General features: G+C 45.3%; 1 protein-coding gene across 1 annotated transcript in view; it reads left to right on the forward strand.

The window, feature by feature from the left end:
* Window positions 1–16,645, forward strand: part of LOC139391019 (neuroligin-3-like) — a 254,404-nt gene that overhangs the window by 52,685 nt on the left and 185,074 nt on the right. The window contains exon 2 of the mRNA XM_071138484.1: window positions 6,896–7,045. Within this exon, the coding sequence (XP_070994585.1) occupies window positions 6,896–7,045 (150 nt within the window). The remainder of the gene's footprint in view (window positions 1–6,895; window positions 7,046–16,645) is intronic.

The following is a 16,645-nucleotide window of genomic DNA, read 5'->3' on the forward strand; positions in this document are numbered from 1 at the left end:
GAGAGAGAGAGAGAGTGTGACAGACAGAGAGAGAGAGAGAGAGAGAGAGTGTGACAGAGAGAGAGAGAGAGACAGAGAGAGTGTGACAGACAGAGAGAGAGAGAGAGAGAGAGAGAGAGAGACAGAGAGAGTGTGACAGACAGAGAGAGAGAGAGACAGAGAGAGTGTGACAGACAGAGAGAGAGAGAGACAGAGAGAGTGTGACAGACAGAGAGAGAGAGAGAGAGAGAGAGAGTGTGACAGACAGAGAGAGAGAGAGACAGAGAGAGTGTGACAGACAGAGAGAGAGAGAGAGAGAGTGTGACAGAGAGAGTGTGACAGACAGAGAGAGAGAGAGAGAGAGAGAGAGAGAGAGTGTGACAGACAGAGAGAGAGAGAGACAGAGAGAGTGTGACAGACAGAGAGAGAGAGAGACAGAGAGAGTGTGACAGACAGAGAGCGAGAGAGACAGAGAGAGAGAGAGAGACAGAGAGAGTGTGACAGACAGAGAGAGAGAGAGAGACAGAGAGAGAGTGTGACAGACAGAGAGAGAGAGAGAGACAGAGAGAGTGTGACAGACAGAGAGAGAGAGAGGTCCCATCCAGCCAGGTCTCCTACTGAGTGGTTCTGACATGTACTCAAAGAGACCTGACGTGTTAAAAGGCTGTACTATCTACATGTCTCTGTGTTACTGTGATGTATGTATCCCCTCTCCTCCCTCTCTTCCCTCCATCCCGCCCCTCCATTTAGCCTGAGTAACCTGGAAACCCTGTAGAGTGTTATTATCCCCTCTCCTCCCTCTCTTCCCTCCACCCCTCAATTTAGCCTGAGTAAACTGGAAACCCTGTAGAGTGTTATTATCTCCTCTGGCCTCTCTGTAGGATGTTAATATCTCCTCTGCCCTCTCTCTCTGTAGGATGTTAATATCTCCTCTGCCCGCTCTCTCTGTAGGATGGTATTATCTCCTCTGCCCTCTCTCTCTGTAGGATGTTATTATCTCCTCTGGCCTCTCTCTCTGTAGGATGTTATTATCTCCTCTGCCCTCTCTCTCTGTAGGATGTGATTATCTCCTCTGGCCTCTCTCTCTGTAGGATGTTATTATCTCCTCTGCCCTCTCTCTCTGTAGGATGTTAATATCTCCTCTGGCCTCTCTGTAGGATGTTAATATCTCCTCTGCCCTCTCTCTCTGTAGGATGTTAATATCTCCTCTGCCCTCTCTCTCTGTAGGATGTTATTATCTCCTCTGCCCTCTCTCTCTGTAGGATGTTAATATCTCCTCTGCCCTCTCTCTCTGTAGGATGTTATTATCTCCTCTGGCCTCTCTGTAGGATGTTAATATCTCCTCTGCCCTCTCTCTCTGTAGGATGGTATTATCTCCTCTGCCCTCTCTCTCTGTAGGATGTTATTATCTCCTCTGGCCTCTCTCTCTGTAGGATGTTATTATCTCCTCTGCCCTCTCTCTCTGTAGGATGTTATTATCTCCTCTTTCCTCTCTCTCTGTAGGATGTTATTATCTCCTCTGGCCTCTCTCTCTGTAGGATGTTATTATCTCCTCTGCCCTCTCTCTCTGTAGGATGTTATTATCTCCTCTGTCATGTCTCTCTGTAGGATGTTATTATCTCCTCTGCCCTCTCTCTCTGTAGGATGTTATTATCTCCTCTGGCCTCTCTCTCTGTAGGATGTTATTATCTCCTCTGTCCTGTCTCTCTGTAGGATGTTATTATCTCCTCTGCCCTCTCTCTCTGTAGGATGTTATTATCTCCTCTGTCCTGTCTTTCTGTAGGATGTTAATATCTCCTCTGCCCTCTCTCTCTGTAGGATGTTATTATCTCCTCTGCCCTCTCTCTCTGTAGGATGTTATTATCTCCTCTGCCCTCTCTCTCTGTAGGATGTTATTATCTCCTCTCCCCTCTCTCTCTGTAGGATGTTATTATCTCCTCTGTACTGTCTCTCTGTAGGATGTTATTATCTCCTCTGTCCTGTCTCTCTGTAGGATGTTATTATCTCCTCTGTCCTGTCTCTCTGTAGGATGTTATTATCTCCTCTGCCCTCTCTCTCTGTAGGATGTTATTATCTCCTCTCCATTCTCTCTCTGTAGGATGTTATTATCTCCTCTGCCCTCTCTCTCTGTAGTATGTTATTATCTCCTCTCCCCTCTCTCTCTCTGTAGGATGTTATTATCTCCTCTGGCCTCTGTAGGAATTATTATCTCCTCTGCCCTCTCACTGAAGGATGTTATTATCTCCGCTGCCCTCTCTCTCTCTGTAGGATCTTAATATCTCCTCTGCCCTCTCTCTCTGTAGGATGTTATTATCTCCTCTGTCCTGTCTCTCTTTAGGATGTTATTATCTCCTCTGCCCTCTCTCACTGAAGGATGTTATTATCTCCGCTGCCCTCTCTCTCTGTAGGATGTTATTATCTCCTCTGTCCTGTCTCTCTGTAGGATGTTATTATCTCCTCTGTCCTGTCTCTCTGTAGGATGTTATTTTCTCCTCTGTCCTGTCTCTCTGTAGGATGTTATTATCTCCTCTGCCCTCTCTCTCTGTAGGATGTTATTATCTCCTCTCCATTCTCTCTCTGTAGGATGTTATTATCTCCTCTGCCCTCTCTCTCTGTAGGATGTTATTATCTCCTCTCCCCTCTCTCTCTCTGTAGGATGTTATTATCTCCTCTGGCCTCTGTAGGAATTATTATCTCCTCTGCCCTCTCACTGAAGGATGTTGTTATCTCCGCTGCCCTCTCTCTCTCTGTAGGATCTTAATATCTCCTCTGCCCTCTCTCTCTGTAGGATGTTATTATCTCCTCTGTCCTGTCTCTCTTTAGGATGTTATTATCTCCTCTGCCCTCTCTCACTGAAGGATGTTATTATCTCCGCTGCCCTCTCTCTCTGTAGGATGTTATTATCTCCTCTGCCCTCTCTCTCTGTAGGATGTTATTATCTCATCTGCCCTCTCTCTCTGTAGGATGTTATTATCTCCTCTGCCCGCTCTCTCTGTAGGATGTTATTATCTCCTCTGGCCTCTCTCTCTGTAGGATGTTATTATCTCCTCTGTCATGTCTCTCTGTAGGATGTTATTATCTCCTCTGCCCTCTCTCTCTGTACAATTTGAGTCAGGGTTATAACTAGGGTTTGAGCTTAAGGTTAAGGTTAGGGTTAGGTAAAATACGATTTTGAATGGGAATCATTTGTTTGGTCCCCACAAGGATTGTAATGTGTGTGTGTGTGTGTGTGTGTGTGTGTGTGTGTGTGTGTGTGTGTGTGTGTGTGTGTGTGTGTGCGTGCGTGCGTGCGTGCGTGCGTATGTGCGTGACGTGCGTGTGTGTGTGTGTGTGTGTGTGTGTGTGTGTGTGTGTGTGTGTGTGTGTGTGTGTGTGTGTGTGTGTGGCTCCATGAAAACCAGTCATTCTCAATAGACCCATATCACCGTATCAACCATCATGTACATTTAGAGACGTTTTGTGTCCTTTAATTTGTTCAGATCATTGACTTTAACGGTTCATTTGGACTTGATGCTCATTATTTTCCCTGTCAGATATAAAATGTGTTCGTAAGGTTTGTATTTAATCTAACATAAAATTTTCTCTCCTCCTAGCATACAGTATATAATCTCCAGTCTACAGAACATTGTGTATGAATTGTAAAGTACATGTGCTTTGTTTCAATTATGTTTTTTCCTTCCAGAGTTAGTGAGTCAGAACTCTACGAAGTTTAAGTTTTTCTGACTACGAAGTTTTAAGTCAGAAAGAAGCATGGCGTATTTAGTGTACCTTATTGGTTACGTTAAACTAGTGACATCATTACTGTACCGTGAAGCCGCATGACTCAGTAAGAAAGAAAGATAAACATGAAATATAAATGGAGCATTATTCCTGATGTTCTGTTTTATTACACTAATGTCTGTGACACCAAATACAATATATCCCACCTGATCTGTGACACATCAGCAATCCATCTAATCTGGCCAATAAAACGATAGATCACAGTGAAGTGTTGTGGATCGTTGACGTTCCCACGGTGATATCTACCCCGTTGTCATGGGAGCATGATGTGAATCGACAAAACAGGCAACCGATAACGTTGACATGACTAATGACTTCCTGCTTCCTTCCTGCTTTCTTCCCTTTCTGTCTTTTCTTATTTATCCTCCCTTCCTGCTTCCTTCCTGCTTTCTTCCCTTTCTGTCTTTTCTTATTTCTCCTTCCTTCCTGCTTTCTTCCTGCTTTCCTCCCTTTCTGTCTTTTCCATTGCCTTTGTATCTGTGCTCATCTGAAAGTGTCTCGTGTGGCTCTTAGTGCTCCGGAAATGTTATTTTCTATTTCTCTCTCTCGTTCTCTCTTGCTTTTTCACCCCATGCGTTCCCTCCTCCTCCTCCTCCTCATTCTACTTATCTTCTTGTATTAAATAAGTGTCTGTGTGGAGGAGTGTCGCTTTGTAAATCATGTCTTAGCCAAGGCCTCCCAGATACCAGCTAGATAGATGAAGAAACCCATAAATAAAGAAATACCATGTATACACTATTTTCCTTTATCATAAGAAGGTCATGAATACATTGAGGGTCATGAATACATTGAGGGTCATGAATACATTGAGGGTCATGAATACACTGAGCTGAATTAAAGCAACGCTAAGCTCTTGTATATAGCATTACTAATCGGTTGTCTGTCTGTAGACAGAATGAACCTCAGTACTCTGTATAGCAATACAGATGCAAATACTAGGACAGGAAGGAGTGGGGAGTGGGAGTGTGTGTCTGTATGATTGTGTGTGTGTGTGTGTGTGTGTGTGTGTGTGTGTGTGTGTGTGTGTGTGTGTGTGTGTGTGTGTGTGTGTGTGTGTGTGTGTGTGTGTGTGTGTGTGTGTGTGTGTGCTCCAACAGATGAAGTAGATTCAGACCGTCTATGCAGGAGGATGTTGTCTCTGATTAGCCCTTCATGAGGATTCTGAATTTTGTCTCGCTGTCACCATGACAACTTGAATACAATATAACTCTTCTGCATCACAACCCAATGGCTCTCTCTCTCTCTCTCTCTCTCTCTCTCTCTCTCTCTCAGTCTCTCTTTCCCTCTCTTTCCCTCTCTTTCCCTGTCTCTCTCTCTCTCTCTCTCTCTCTCTCTCTCTCTCTCTGTCTCTCTCTCTCTCTCTCAGTCTCTCTTTCCCTCTCTTTCCCTCTCTTTCCCTGTCTCTCTCTCTCTCTCTCTCTCTCTCTCTCTCTCTCTCTCTCTCTCTCTCTCTCTCTCTCTCTCTCTCTCTCTCTCCCTGACTCTCTCTCTCTCTCTCTCTCTCTGTCTCTCTCTCTCTCTCCCTGCCTCTCTCTACCTCTCTCTCTCTATCTCTCTCTGTCTCTCTTTCCCTCTCTCTTCTCTCTCTCTCTCTCTCTCTGTCTCTCTCTCTCTCTCTCTCTCTCTCTCTCTCCTCTCTCTCTCTCTCTCTCTCTCTCTCTCTCTGTCTCTCTCTCTCTCTCCCTGCCTCTCTCTACCTCTCTCTCTCTATCTCTCTCTGTCTCTCTTTCCCTCTCTTTCTCTCTCTCTCTCTCTCTCTCATTTTCTCTCTGTTTTCTTCTCCCTCTGTCCTTCTTTCACACTCTCTGACTCCTTTTCTCTTTGTTCTTAAATCAAATCAAACTTTACTTGTCACATGCCCCGAATACAACATGTGTATGCTTACTTACAAGCCCTTAACCAACAATGCAGTTCAAGAGACTGAGGTAAACAGACACAGAGAGAGAATGATGGCGATAGAGAGGCAGAGAGAGAGAGAGAGCGAGAGAGAGAGAGAGAGAGATAGAGAGAGAGAGAGAGAGAGAGAGAGGCAGGGACAGAGAGAGAGAGAGAGAGAGAGAGGTAGGGAGAGAGAGGTAGAGAGAGGCAGGGACAGAGAGAGAGAGAGAGAGAGAGAGAGAGAGAGGGAGAGAGAGAGAGAGAGAGAGAGAGAGAGAGAGAGAGAGAGAGAGAGAAAATTAGAGAGTGAGAGATTGAAACTTTCTTGTCTACTAGTACTAAATACCAAGGCAGTAATTCAGAGCCTCTTACAGGTTGTCACACACAGGGCCTTAAGAGGTATGTAGTGGTATTGTATCTCTCTGCTGCTGTATGGCCCACTCAGCTCTGAATCAGAACCTCATTCTGAAAAACACAACTGATACAAGGGAGGGACATTTAATCATCCATGGTTTGACTAGAGACAGTATAACACTGTACTGTATTATACTATATACATGTAGTACATCCTGTTTCTCATACTGTACTTACATACAACATGCACAGTGAGCAGATTAACACAGCATAGTCTATTAGCTCATCACTGTCCACAGTGATTAGCATAAGCAGTGTTTATTAGCTGTGTCAGGTATGTTGTCAGCACAGATCAGACTCGTTATTTGGAAACAAACTGGTCTTCTGGGGGTCCAAAACAAGACACAAATTGGATTATAAAGCTGTAGTTAGATTCACCTGAGGAGAATTCTAATGTACTGTACAACATCCAGCTTGCATTGCCAGCCCAAGTGCTCTTGACTGGTGACAGATTCTCCTTTACCCCGGCATAATGACTCAGCATTTATCTGGTTTTCAATGGAAGTCAAATCATGACAAATTGACATAGTACAATCTTTTTCTATCCACACTGGCTTGTTGACTTGGGTGTCTGAAATGGCATCATGTTCCTTATATAGTGTACTACTTCTGTCCAGAGCCCCTGGCCAAAGGTAGTGCACTATAAAGTAAATAGGGAGCCATTGTGGACAGATCCCTAGACTTAATTCCAGCATAGAGTAGCTGGTACCTGGGAGGTGTCTGTGTGTGTCTGTGGTGTTTCACCCACTGCTCTCTGTCTGAGTGTTTGAGTTTAACCCCGTGCTGCTCTGGACGAGAGAGAGGATGGCAATGTGAATGTGTTAATGGTAAACAACTCTTCCAGACATACGAGACACCGGGGCCAAACCGGTGATGGTGTTCATCCACGGGGGATCCTACATGGAGGGGACCGGGAATATGATCGACGGGAGCGTCCTGGCCAGCTACGGGAACGTCATCGTGATCACCCTGAACTACCGCGTCGGAGTACTAGGTAAGGCTCTCTACCTCTAATGTCTTTGGTCATCTTTTCTACCATCGCTCCGCTGATGTTTTTGGAGCTGTGAGGAGGCTGGTGGGAGGAGCTATAGGAGGAGCTGGTGGGAGGAGCTATAGGAGGGCTGGGCTCATTGTAATGGTTGGAATGGAATGAATGGAACGGAGTCAAACATGAAAATGACATGTTTGACTCTGTTCTATTTACTCCGTTCCTGCCATTACAATGAGCCCATCCTCCTATAGCCCCCCCCCCCCAGCCTCCTCTGGTAGGCCAGATATGTATGTTGTTGACATACGTACCCTAACATGTAAAGGTGTTTGTTTGATGCTGTTTACCTGATGTTGGATACCATGCTTGCTGCTATTATACAAAGAGGAGTAATTATTGGGTGCACTGTGAGTGTTTTTCTGTTGCTGGGTTAGGAATAAATGAAGAAATTATTGTAATGAGAGTGGGAAAAAAGACTCGATGGGATGGGCGTGATACCAGAGAGGATTTAGAGAGAGGGAGATGAGTGTGTGAGAGAGCAGGGAGGAGAGAGAGAGAGAGGCAGAGCGAGAAAGAAAACTAAAGAGCTGGATTGGCTGAGCAATAGAGGAGGAACAAGACTGGTACAGAGAGTTTAAGAGAGAGGAGAGAGAGAGTAAATGAGACAAGAGAGAGAGAAGCAGAGAGAGAAGCAGAGAGGAGAGAGAGAGTAAATGAGACAAGAGAGAGAAGCAGAGAGAGAGAAGCAAAGAGAGAGAGAGAGAGAGAAGCAGAGAGAGAGAGAGAGAGCAGAGAGAGAGAGAGAGAGAGAGAAGCAGAGAGAGAGAAGCAGAGAGAGAGAGAGAGAGAGAAGCAGAGAGAGAGAAGCAGAGAGAGAGAGAGAGAGAGAGAGAGAGAGAAGCAGAGAGAGAGAAGCAGAGAGAGAGAAGCAGAGAGAGAGAAGGAGAGAGAGAAGCAGAGAGAGGAGAGGGCGAGTAAATGAGGCAAGAGAGAGAAGCAGAGAGAGTAAATGAGGCGAAAGAGAATCAGAGAGAGGAGAGAATAAATGAGGCGAGAGAATCAGAGAGGGAGAGAGACGAGAGAGAGAGAGAGAGAGAGAGAGAGAGAGAGAGAGAGAGAGAGAGAGAGAGAGAGAGAGAAGCAGGGATAAAGAAGCAGAGAAGGAGAGAGAAGCAGAGAAGGAGAGAGAGAATCAGAGCTGGGGCTAAGGGGCTGAGCTGAGAGGCTGTTGGGAGGGCATTGACTCACAGCTGAATCTCCTCTCACAGACTCAGCTCCATGGAAACCACTGCAGTTGCAGCGAGCAGCAATACAAAATGGAGTTTGTTAGCCAACACACTATCAGAGCTCTCTCTCTCTCCCTCTCTCACACATGCCAGCACACATGCAGATGTAGACACACACACACACATACACACACACACAAAGCCCTGTAGATATCCCTCTCTCTTCCTGTTTTCATGTGGTTCCTCTGGTGGTACATCCACTTCTTACAAATTGTCACTGCAAAATCATATTGGGGATTTTGTATTGGTAAACGGATAATGCTGTTTCCACGGAAGCAGCATTATTGTTGTTGTTGTTGTTGTTGTTTGTGCTCAGTTGACTCCCCAGTGTTTCTTTGAGTACAGAGCTGAGGAGACTGTTTGATATGGTGGATATTGTGCAGAAGTGCAAAGCTAAATCACAGAGGTATTAGTACAGTTGAAGTGGGAAGTTTACATACACCTTAGCCAGATACATTTAAACTCCGTTTTTACAATTCCTGACATTTAATCCTAGTAAAAATTCCCTGTCTTAGTTAGGATCACCACTTTATTTTAGGAATGTGAAATGTCAGATTAATAGTCGAGAGAATGATTTATTTCAGCTTTTATTTCTTTCATCATATTCCCAGTGGGTCAGAAGTGTACATACATTCAATTAGTATTTGGTAACATTGCCTTTAAATTGTTTAACTTGGAACAAACGTTTCGGGTAGCCATCCACAAGCTCCCCACAATAAGTTGGGTGAATTTTGGCCCATTCCTCCTGACAGAGCTGGTGTAACTGAGTCAGGTTTGTAGGCCTCCTTGTTCGCACATGCTTTTTCAGTTCTGCCCACACATTTTCTATAGGATTGAGGTCAGGGCTTTGTGATGGCCACTCCAATACCTTGACTTTGTTGTCCTTAGGCGAGTTTGCTACAACTTTGGAAGTATGGTTGGTGTCATTGTCCATTTGAAAGACCCATCTGCGACCAAGCTTTAACTTCCTGTCTTGAGATGTTGCTTCAATATATCCACATAATGTTCCTCCTCATGAGGCCATCTATTTTGTGAAGGGCACCAGTCCCTCCTGCAGCCACAACATGATGCTGCCACCCCCGTGCTTCACAGTTGGGATGGTGTTCTTTGGCTTGCAAGCATCCCCCTTTTTCCTCCAATCATAATGATGGTCATTATGGCCAAACAGTTCTATTTTTGTTTCATCAGACCAGAGGACATTTCTCCAAAAAGTACCATCTTTGTCCCCATGTGCAGTTGCAAACTGTAGTCAGGCTTTTTATGGTGGTTTTGGAGCAGTGGCTTCTTCCTTGCTGAGCGGCCTTTCAGGTTATGTCGAAATAGGACTCGTTTTACTGTGGATATAGATACTTTTGTACCCATTTCCTCCAGCATCTTCACAAGGTCCTTTGCTGTTGTTGTGGGATTGATTTGCACTTTTCATACCAAAGTGCGTTCATCTCTAGGAGACAGAACGCGTCTCATTCCTGAGCGGTATGACGGCTGCGCGGTCCCATGGTGTATATACTTGCGTACTATTGTTTGTACAGATGAACGTGGTACCTTCAGGCATTTGGAAATTGCTCCCATGGATGAACCAGACTTGTGGAGGTCTACAATTTATTGTCTGATTTCTTTTGATTTTCCCATGATGTCAAGCAAAGAGGCACTGAGTTTGAAGGTAGGCCTTGAAATACATCCACAGGTACACCTTCAATTGATCAAAATTATGTTAATTAGCCTATCAGAAGCTTCTAAACCCATGACATCATTTTCTGGAATTTTTCAAGCTGTTTATTAAAAGCACAGTCAACTTAGTGTATGTTAACTTCTGACCCACTAGAATTGTGATACAGTGAATTATAAACAATTGTAAACAATTATAAACAATTGTCTGTAAACAACTGTTGGAAAAATGTCCTAACAGACTTGCCAAAACTATAGTTTGTTAATAACAAAAAATTGGTGGAGTGGTTGAAAATGAGTTTTAATGACTCCAACCCAAGTGCATGTAAACTTCTGACTTCAACTGTACATTCAAATTGGAGGCCTGGTGTTGATAGAGGTGAGAGAGTTCTATCAAGTCAGTCATCAGGGCTTAGTTGCCAGAGTGTTCTCTGTTCTGCTGAGTCAGTCACCAGGACGGTGTTGCCAGAGTGTTCTCTGTCATTACGGTGGTATACAGTACAGTAAGGTACAGTACAGGGCAGTAAGGTACAGTACAGGACAGTAAGGTACAGTACAGGACAGTAAGGTACAGTACAGTAAGGTACAGGACAGTAAGGTACAGTACCATACAGTAAGGTGCAGTAAAGTAAGGTACAGTACAGGGCAGTAAGGTACAGGACAGGACAGTAAGGTACAGTACAGGGCAGTAAGGTACAGTAAAGTAAGGTACAGGACAGTAAGGTACAGTTCAGGACAGTAAGGTACAGTACAGGACAGTAAGTTACAGTACAGGACTGTAAGGTACAGTACAGGGCAGTAAGGTACAGGACAGGACTGTAAGGTACAGTACTGGACAGTAAGGTACAGTACAGGACTGTAAGGTACAGTACATGACAGTAAGGTACAGTACAGTAAGGTACAGTACAGGACAGTAAGGTACAGTACAGGACTGTAAGGTACAGTACAGGACAGTAAGGTACAGGACAGGACAGTAAGGTACAGGACAGTAAGGTACAGTACAGGACTGTAAGGTACAGTACAGGACAGTAAGGTACAGTACAGGACAGTAAGGTACAGTACAGGACAGTACGGTACAGGACAGTAAGGTACAGTACAGGACAGTAAGGTACAGGACAGGACAGTACGGTGCAGGACAGTAAGGTACAGTACAGGACAGTACAGTACAGGACAGTAAGGTACAGTACAGGACAGTAAGGTACAGTACAGGACAGTAAGGTACAGGACAGGACAGTACGGTACAGGACAGTAAGGTACAGTACAGGACAGTAAGGTACAGTACAGGACAGTAAGGTACAGGACAGTACGGTACAGGACAGTAAGGTACAGTACAGGACAGTAAGGTACAGTACAGGACAGTAAGGTACAGTACAGGACAGTAAGGTACAGTACAGGACAGTAAGGTACAGGACAGTAAGGTACAGTACAGGACAGTAAGGTACAGTACAGGACTGTAAGGTACAGTACAGGACAGTAAGGTACAGTACAGGGCAGTAAGGTACAGTACAGGACAGTAAGGTACAGGACAGGGCAGTAAGGTACAGGACAGTAAGGTACAGTACAGGACAGTAAGGTACAGTACAGTAAGGTACAGTACAGGACAGTAAGGTACAGTACAGGGCAGTAAGGTACAGTATAGGGCAGTAAGGTACAGTACAGGACAGTAAGGTACAGGACAGTAAGGTACAGGACAGGACAGTAAGGTACAGGACAGGACAGTACGGTACAGTACAGGACAGTAAGGTACAGTACAGGACAGTAAGGTACAGTACAGGACAGTAAGGTACAGTACAGGACAGTAAGGTACAGTACAGGACAGTAAGGTACAGGACAGGACTGTAAGGTACAGTACAGGACAGTAAGGTACAGGACAGTAAGGTACAGTACAGGACAGTAAGGTACAGGACAGTAAGGTACAGGACAGGACTGTAAGGTACAGAACAGGACAGTAAGGTACAGTACAGGACAGTAAGGTACAGTACAGGACAGTAAGGTACAGTACAGGACAGTAAGGTACAGTACAGTAAGGTACAGTACAGGACAGGACAGTAAGGTACAGTACAGGACAGTACGATACAGTACAGGACAGTAAGGTACAGTACAGGACAGTAAGGTACAGTACAGTAAGGTACAGTACAGGACAGGACAGTAAGGTACAGTACAGGACAGTAAGGTACAGTACAGGACAGTAAGGTACAGTACAGGACAGTAAGGTACAGTACAGGACAGTACAGTACAGGACAGTAAGGTACAGTACAGGACAGTACGGTACAGTACAGGACAGTAAGGTACAGTACAGGACAGTAAGGTACAGTACAGGACAGTAAGGTACAGTACAGGACTGTAAGGTACAGTACAGGACAGTAAGGTACAGGACTGTAAGGTACAGTACAGGACAGTAAGGTACAGTACAGGACAGTACGGTACATGACAGTAAGGTACAGTACAGGACAGGACAGTAAGGTACAGTACAGGACAGTACGGTACAGTACAGGACAGTAAGGTACAGTACAGGACAGTAAGGTACAGTACAGGACAGTAAGGTACAGTACAGGACAGTACAGGACAGTAAGGTACAGTACAGGACAGTACGGTACAGTACAGGACAGTAAGGTACAGTACAGGACAGTAAGGTACAGTACAGGACAGTAAGGTACAGTACAGGACAGTAAGGTACAGTACAGGACAGTACAGTACAGGACAGTAAGGTACAGTACAGGACAGTAAGGTACAGTACAGGACAGTAAGGTACAGGACAGTACGGTACAGGACAGTAAGGTACAGTACAGGACAGTAAGGTACAGTACAGGACAGTAAGGTACAGTACAGGACAGTAAGGTACAGGACAGGACAGTACGGTACAGGGTACAGGATAGTAAGGTACAGGACAGGACAGTAAGGTACAGGACAGGACAGTAAGGTACAGGACAGGACAGTACGGTACAGGACAGTAAGGTACAGTACAGGACAGGACAGTACGGTACAGGACAGTAAGGTACAGTACAGGACAGTAAGGTACGGGACAGGACAGTAAGGTACAGGACAGGACAGTAAGGTACAGTACAGGACAGTAAGGTACAGGACAGGACAGTACGGTACAGGACAGTAAGGTACAGTACAGGACAGTAAGGTACAGGACAGGACAATAAGGTACAGTACAGGACAGTAAGGTACAGGACAGTAAGGTACAGTACAGGACAGTAAGGTACAGGACAGGACAGTAAGGTACAGTACAGGACTGTAAGGTACAGTACAGCACAGTAAGGTACAGTACAGGACAGTACAGTACATGACAGTAAGGTACAGTACAGGACAGTACAGTACAGGACAGTAAGGTACAGGACAGGACAGTAAGGTACAGGACAGGACAGTACGGTACAGGACAGTAAGGTACAGGACAGGACAGTAAGGTACAGGACAGTAAGGTACAGTACAGGACAGTAAGGTACAGGACAGGACAGTAAGTTACAGGACAGGACAGTAAGGTACAGTACAGGACAGTAAGGTACAGGACAGGACAGTAAGGTACAGGACAGGACAGTAAGGTACAGGAGAGTAAGGTACAGGACAGGACAGTAAGGTACAGTACAGGACAGTAAGGTACAGGACAGTAAGGTACAGTACAGGACAGTAAGGTACAGTACAGGACATTACAGTACAGGACAGTAAGGTACAGGACAGGACAGTAAGGTACAGTACAGGACTGTAAGGTACAGTACAGGACAGTAAGGTACAGTACAGGACAGTACAGTACAGGACAGTAAGGTACAGTACAGGACAGTACAGTACAGGACAGTAAGGTACAGGACAGGACAGTAAGGTACAGTACAGGACAGTAAGGTACAGGACAGGACAGTAAGGTACAGGACAGGACAGTAAGGTACAGTACAGGACAGTAAGGTACAGGACAGTAAGGTACAGGACAGTAAGGTACAGTACAGGACAGTAAGGTACAGGACAGTAAGGTACAGTACAGGACAGTAAGGTACAGGACAGTAAGGTACAGTACAGAACAGTAAGGTACAGTACAGGACAGTAAGGTACAGTACAGGACAGTAAGGTACAGTACAGGACAGTAAGGTACAGGACAATAAGGTACAGGACAGGACAGTAAGGTACAGTACAGGACTGTAAGGTACAGTACAGGACAGTAAGGTACAGTACAGGACAGTACAGTAAGGTACAGTACAGGACAGTAAGGTACAGGACAGGACAGTAAGGTACAGGACAGGACAGTAAGGTACAGGACAGGACAGTAAGGTACAGGAGAGTAAGGTACAGGACAGGACAGTAAGGTACAGTACAGGACAGTAAGGTACAGGACAGTAAGGTACAGTACAGGACAGTAAGGTACAGTACAGGACATTACAGTACAGGACAGTAAGGTACAGGACAGGACAGTAAGGTACAGTACAGGACTGTAAGGTACAGTACAGGACAGTAAGGTACAGTACAGGACAGTACAGTACAGGACAGTAAGGTACAGTACAGGACAGTACAGTACAGGACAGTAAGGTACAGGACAGGACAGTAAGGTACAGTACAGGACAGTAAGGTACAGGACAGGACAGTAAGGTACAGTACAGGACTGTAAGGTACAGTACAGGACAGTAAGGTACAGTACAGGACTGTAAGGTACAGTACAGGGCAGTAAGGTACAGTACAGGACAGTAAGGTACAGGACAGGGCAGTAAGGTACAGGACAGTAAGGTACAGTACAGGACAGTAAAGTACAGTACAGGGCAGTAAGGTACAGTATAGGGCAGTAAGGTACAGTACAGGACAGTAAGGTACAGGACAGTAAGGTACAGGACAGGACAGTAAGGTACAGGACAGGACAGTACGGTACAGTACAGGACAGTAAGGTACAGTACAGGACAGTAAGTTACAGTACAGGACAGTAAGGTACAGTACAGGACAGTAAGGTACAGTACAGGACAGTAAGGTACAGGACAGGACAGTAAGGTACAGGACAGTAAGGTACAGTACAGGACAGTAAGGTACAGGACAGTAAGGTACAGGACAGGACTGTAAGGTACAGAACAGGACAGTAAGGTACAGTACAGGACAGTAAGGTACAGTACAGGACAGTAAGGTACAGTACAGGACAGTAAGGTACAGTACAGTAAGGTACAGTACAGGACAGGACAGTAAGGTACAGTACAGGACAGTACGGTACAGTACAGGACAGTAAGGTACAGTACAGGACAGTAAGGTACAGTACAGTAAGGTACAGTACAGGACAGGACAGTAAGGTACAGTACAGGACAGTAAGGTACAGTACAGGACAGTAAGGTACAGTACAGGACAGTAAGGTACAGTACAGGACAGTACAGTACAGGACAGTAAGGTACAGTAAAGGACAGTACGGTACAGTACAGGACAGTAAGGTACAGTACAGGACAGTAAGGTACAGTACAGGACAGTAAGGTACAGTACAGGACAGTAAGGTACAGTACAGGACTGTAAGGTACAGTACAGGACAGTAAGGTACAGGACTGTAAGGTACAGTACAGGACAGTAAGGTACAGTACAGGACAGTACGGTACATGACAGTAAGGTACAGTACAGGACAGGACAGTAAGGTACAGTACAGGACAGTAAGGTACAGTACAGGACAGTAAGGTACAGTACAGGACAGTAAGGTACAGTACAGGACAGTACAGGACATTAAGGTACAGTACAGGACAGTACGGTACAGTACAGGACAGTAAGGTACAGTACAGGACAGTAAGGTACAGTACAGGACAGTAAGGTACAGTACAGGACAGTACAGTACAGGACAGTAAGGTACAGTACAGGACAGTAAGGTACAGTACAGGACAGTAAGGTACAGGACAGTACGGTACAGGACAGTAAGGTACAGTACAGGACAGTAAGGTACAGTACAGGACAGTAAGGTACAGTACAGGACAGTAAGGTACAGGACAGGACAGTACGGTACAGTACAGGGTAGTAAGGTACTGGACAGGACAGTAAGGTACAGTATAGGACAGTAAGGTACAGGATAGTAAGGTACAGGACAGGACAGTAAGGTACAGGACAGGACAGTAAGGTACAGGACAGGACAGTACGGTACAGGACAGTAAGGTACAGTACAGGACAGGACAGTACGGTACAGGACAGTAAGGTACAGTACAGGACAGTAAGGTACGGGACAGGACAGTAAGGTACAGGACAGGACAGTAAGGTACAGTACAGGACAGTAAGGTACAGGACAGGACAGTACGGTACAGGACAGTAAGGTACAGTACAGGACAGTAAGGTACAGTTTAGGACAGTAAGGTACAGTACAGGACAGTAAGGTACAGGACAGTAAGGTACAGGACAGTAAGGTACAGGACAGTAAGGTACAGGACAGGACAGTAAGGTACAGTACAGGACAGTAAGGTACAGTACAGGACAGTAAGGTACAGTAAGGTACAGTACAGGACAGTAAGGTACAGTACAGTAAGGTACAGTACAGGACAGTAAGGTACAGTACAGGACAGTACAGTAAGGTACAGTACAGGACAGTAAGGTACAGGACAGGACAGTAAGGTACAGGACAGGTACAGTACGGTACAGGACAGTAAGGTACAGTACATGACAGTAAGGTACAGTAACAGTACAGGTAAGGTACAGGACAGTAAGGTACAGTACACAGGACAGTAAG

Source organism: Oncorhynchus clarkii, chromosome 31 (genome assembly GCF_045791955.1).
Source record: "Oncorhynchus clarkii lewisi isolate Uvic-CL-2024 chromosome 31, UVic_Ocla_1.0, whole genome shotgun sequence".
Classification (NCBI taxonomy): domain Eukaryota; kingdom Metazoa; phylum Chordata; class Actinopteri; order Salmoniformes; family Salmonidae; genus Oncorhynchus; species Oncorhynchus clarkii.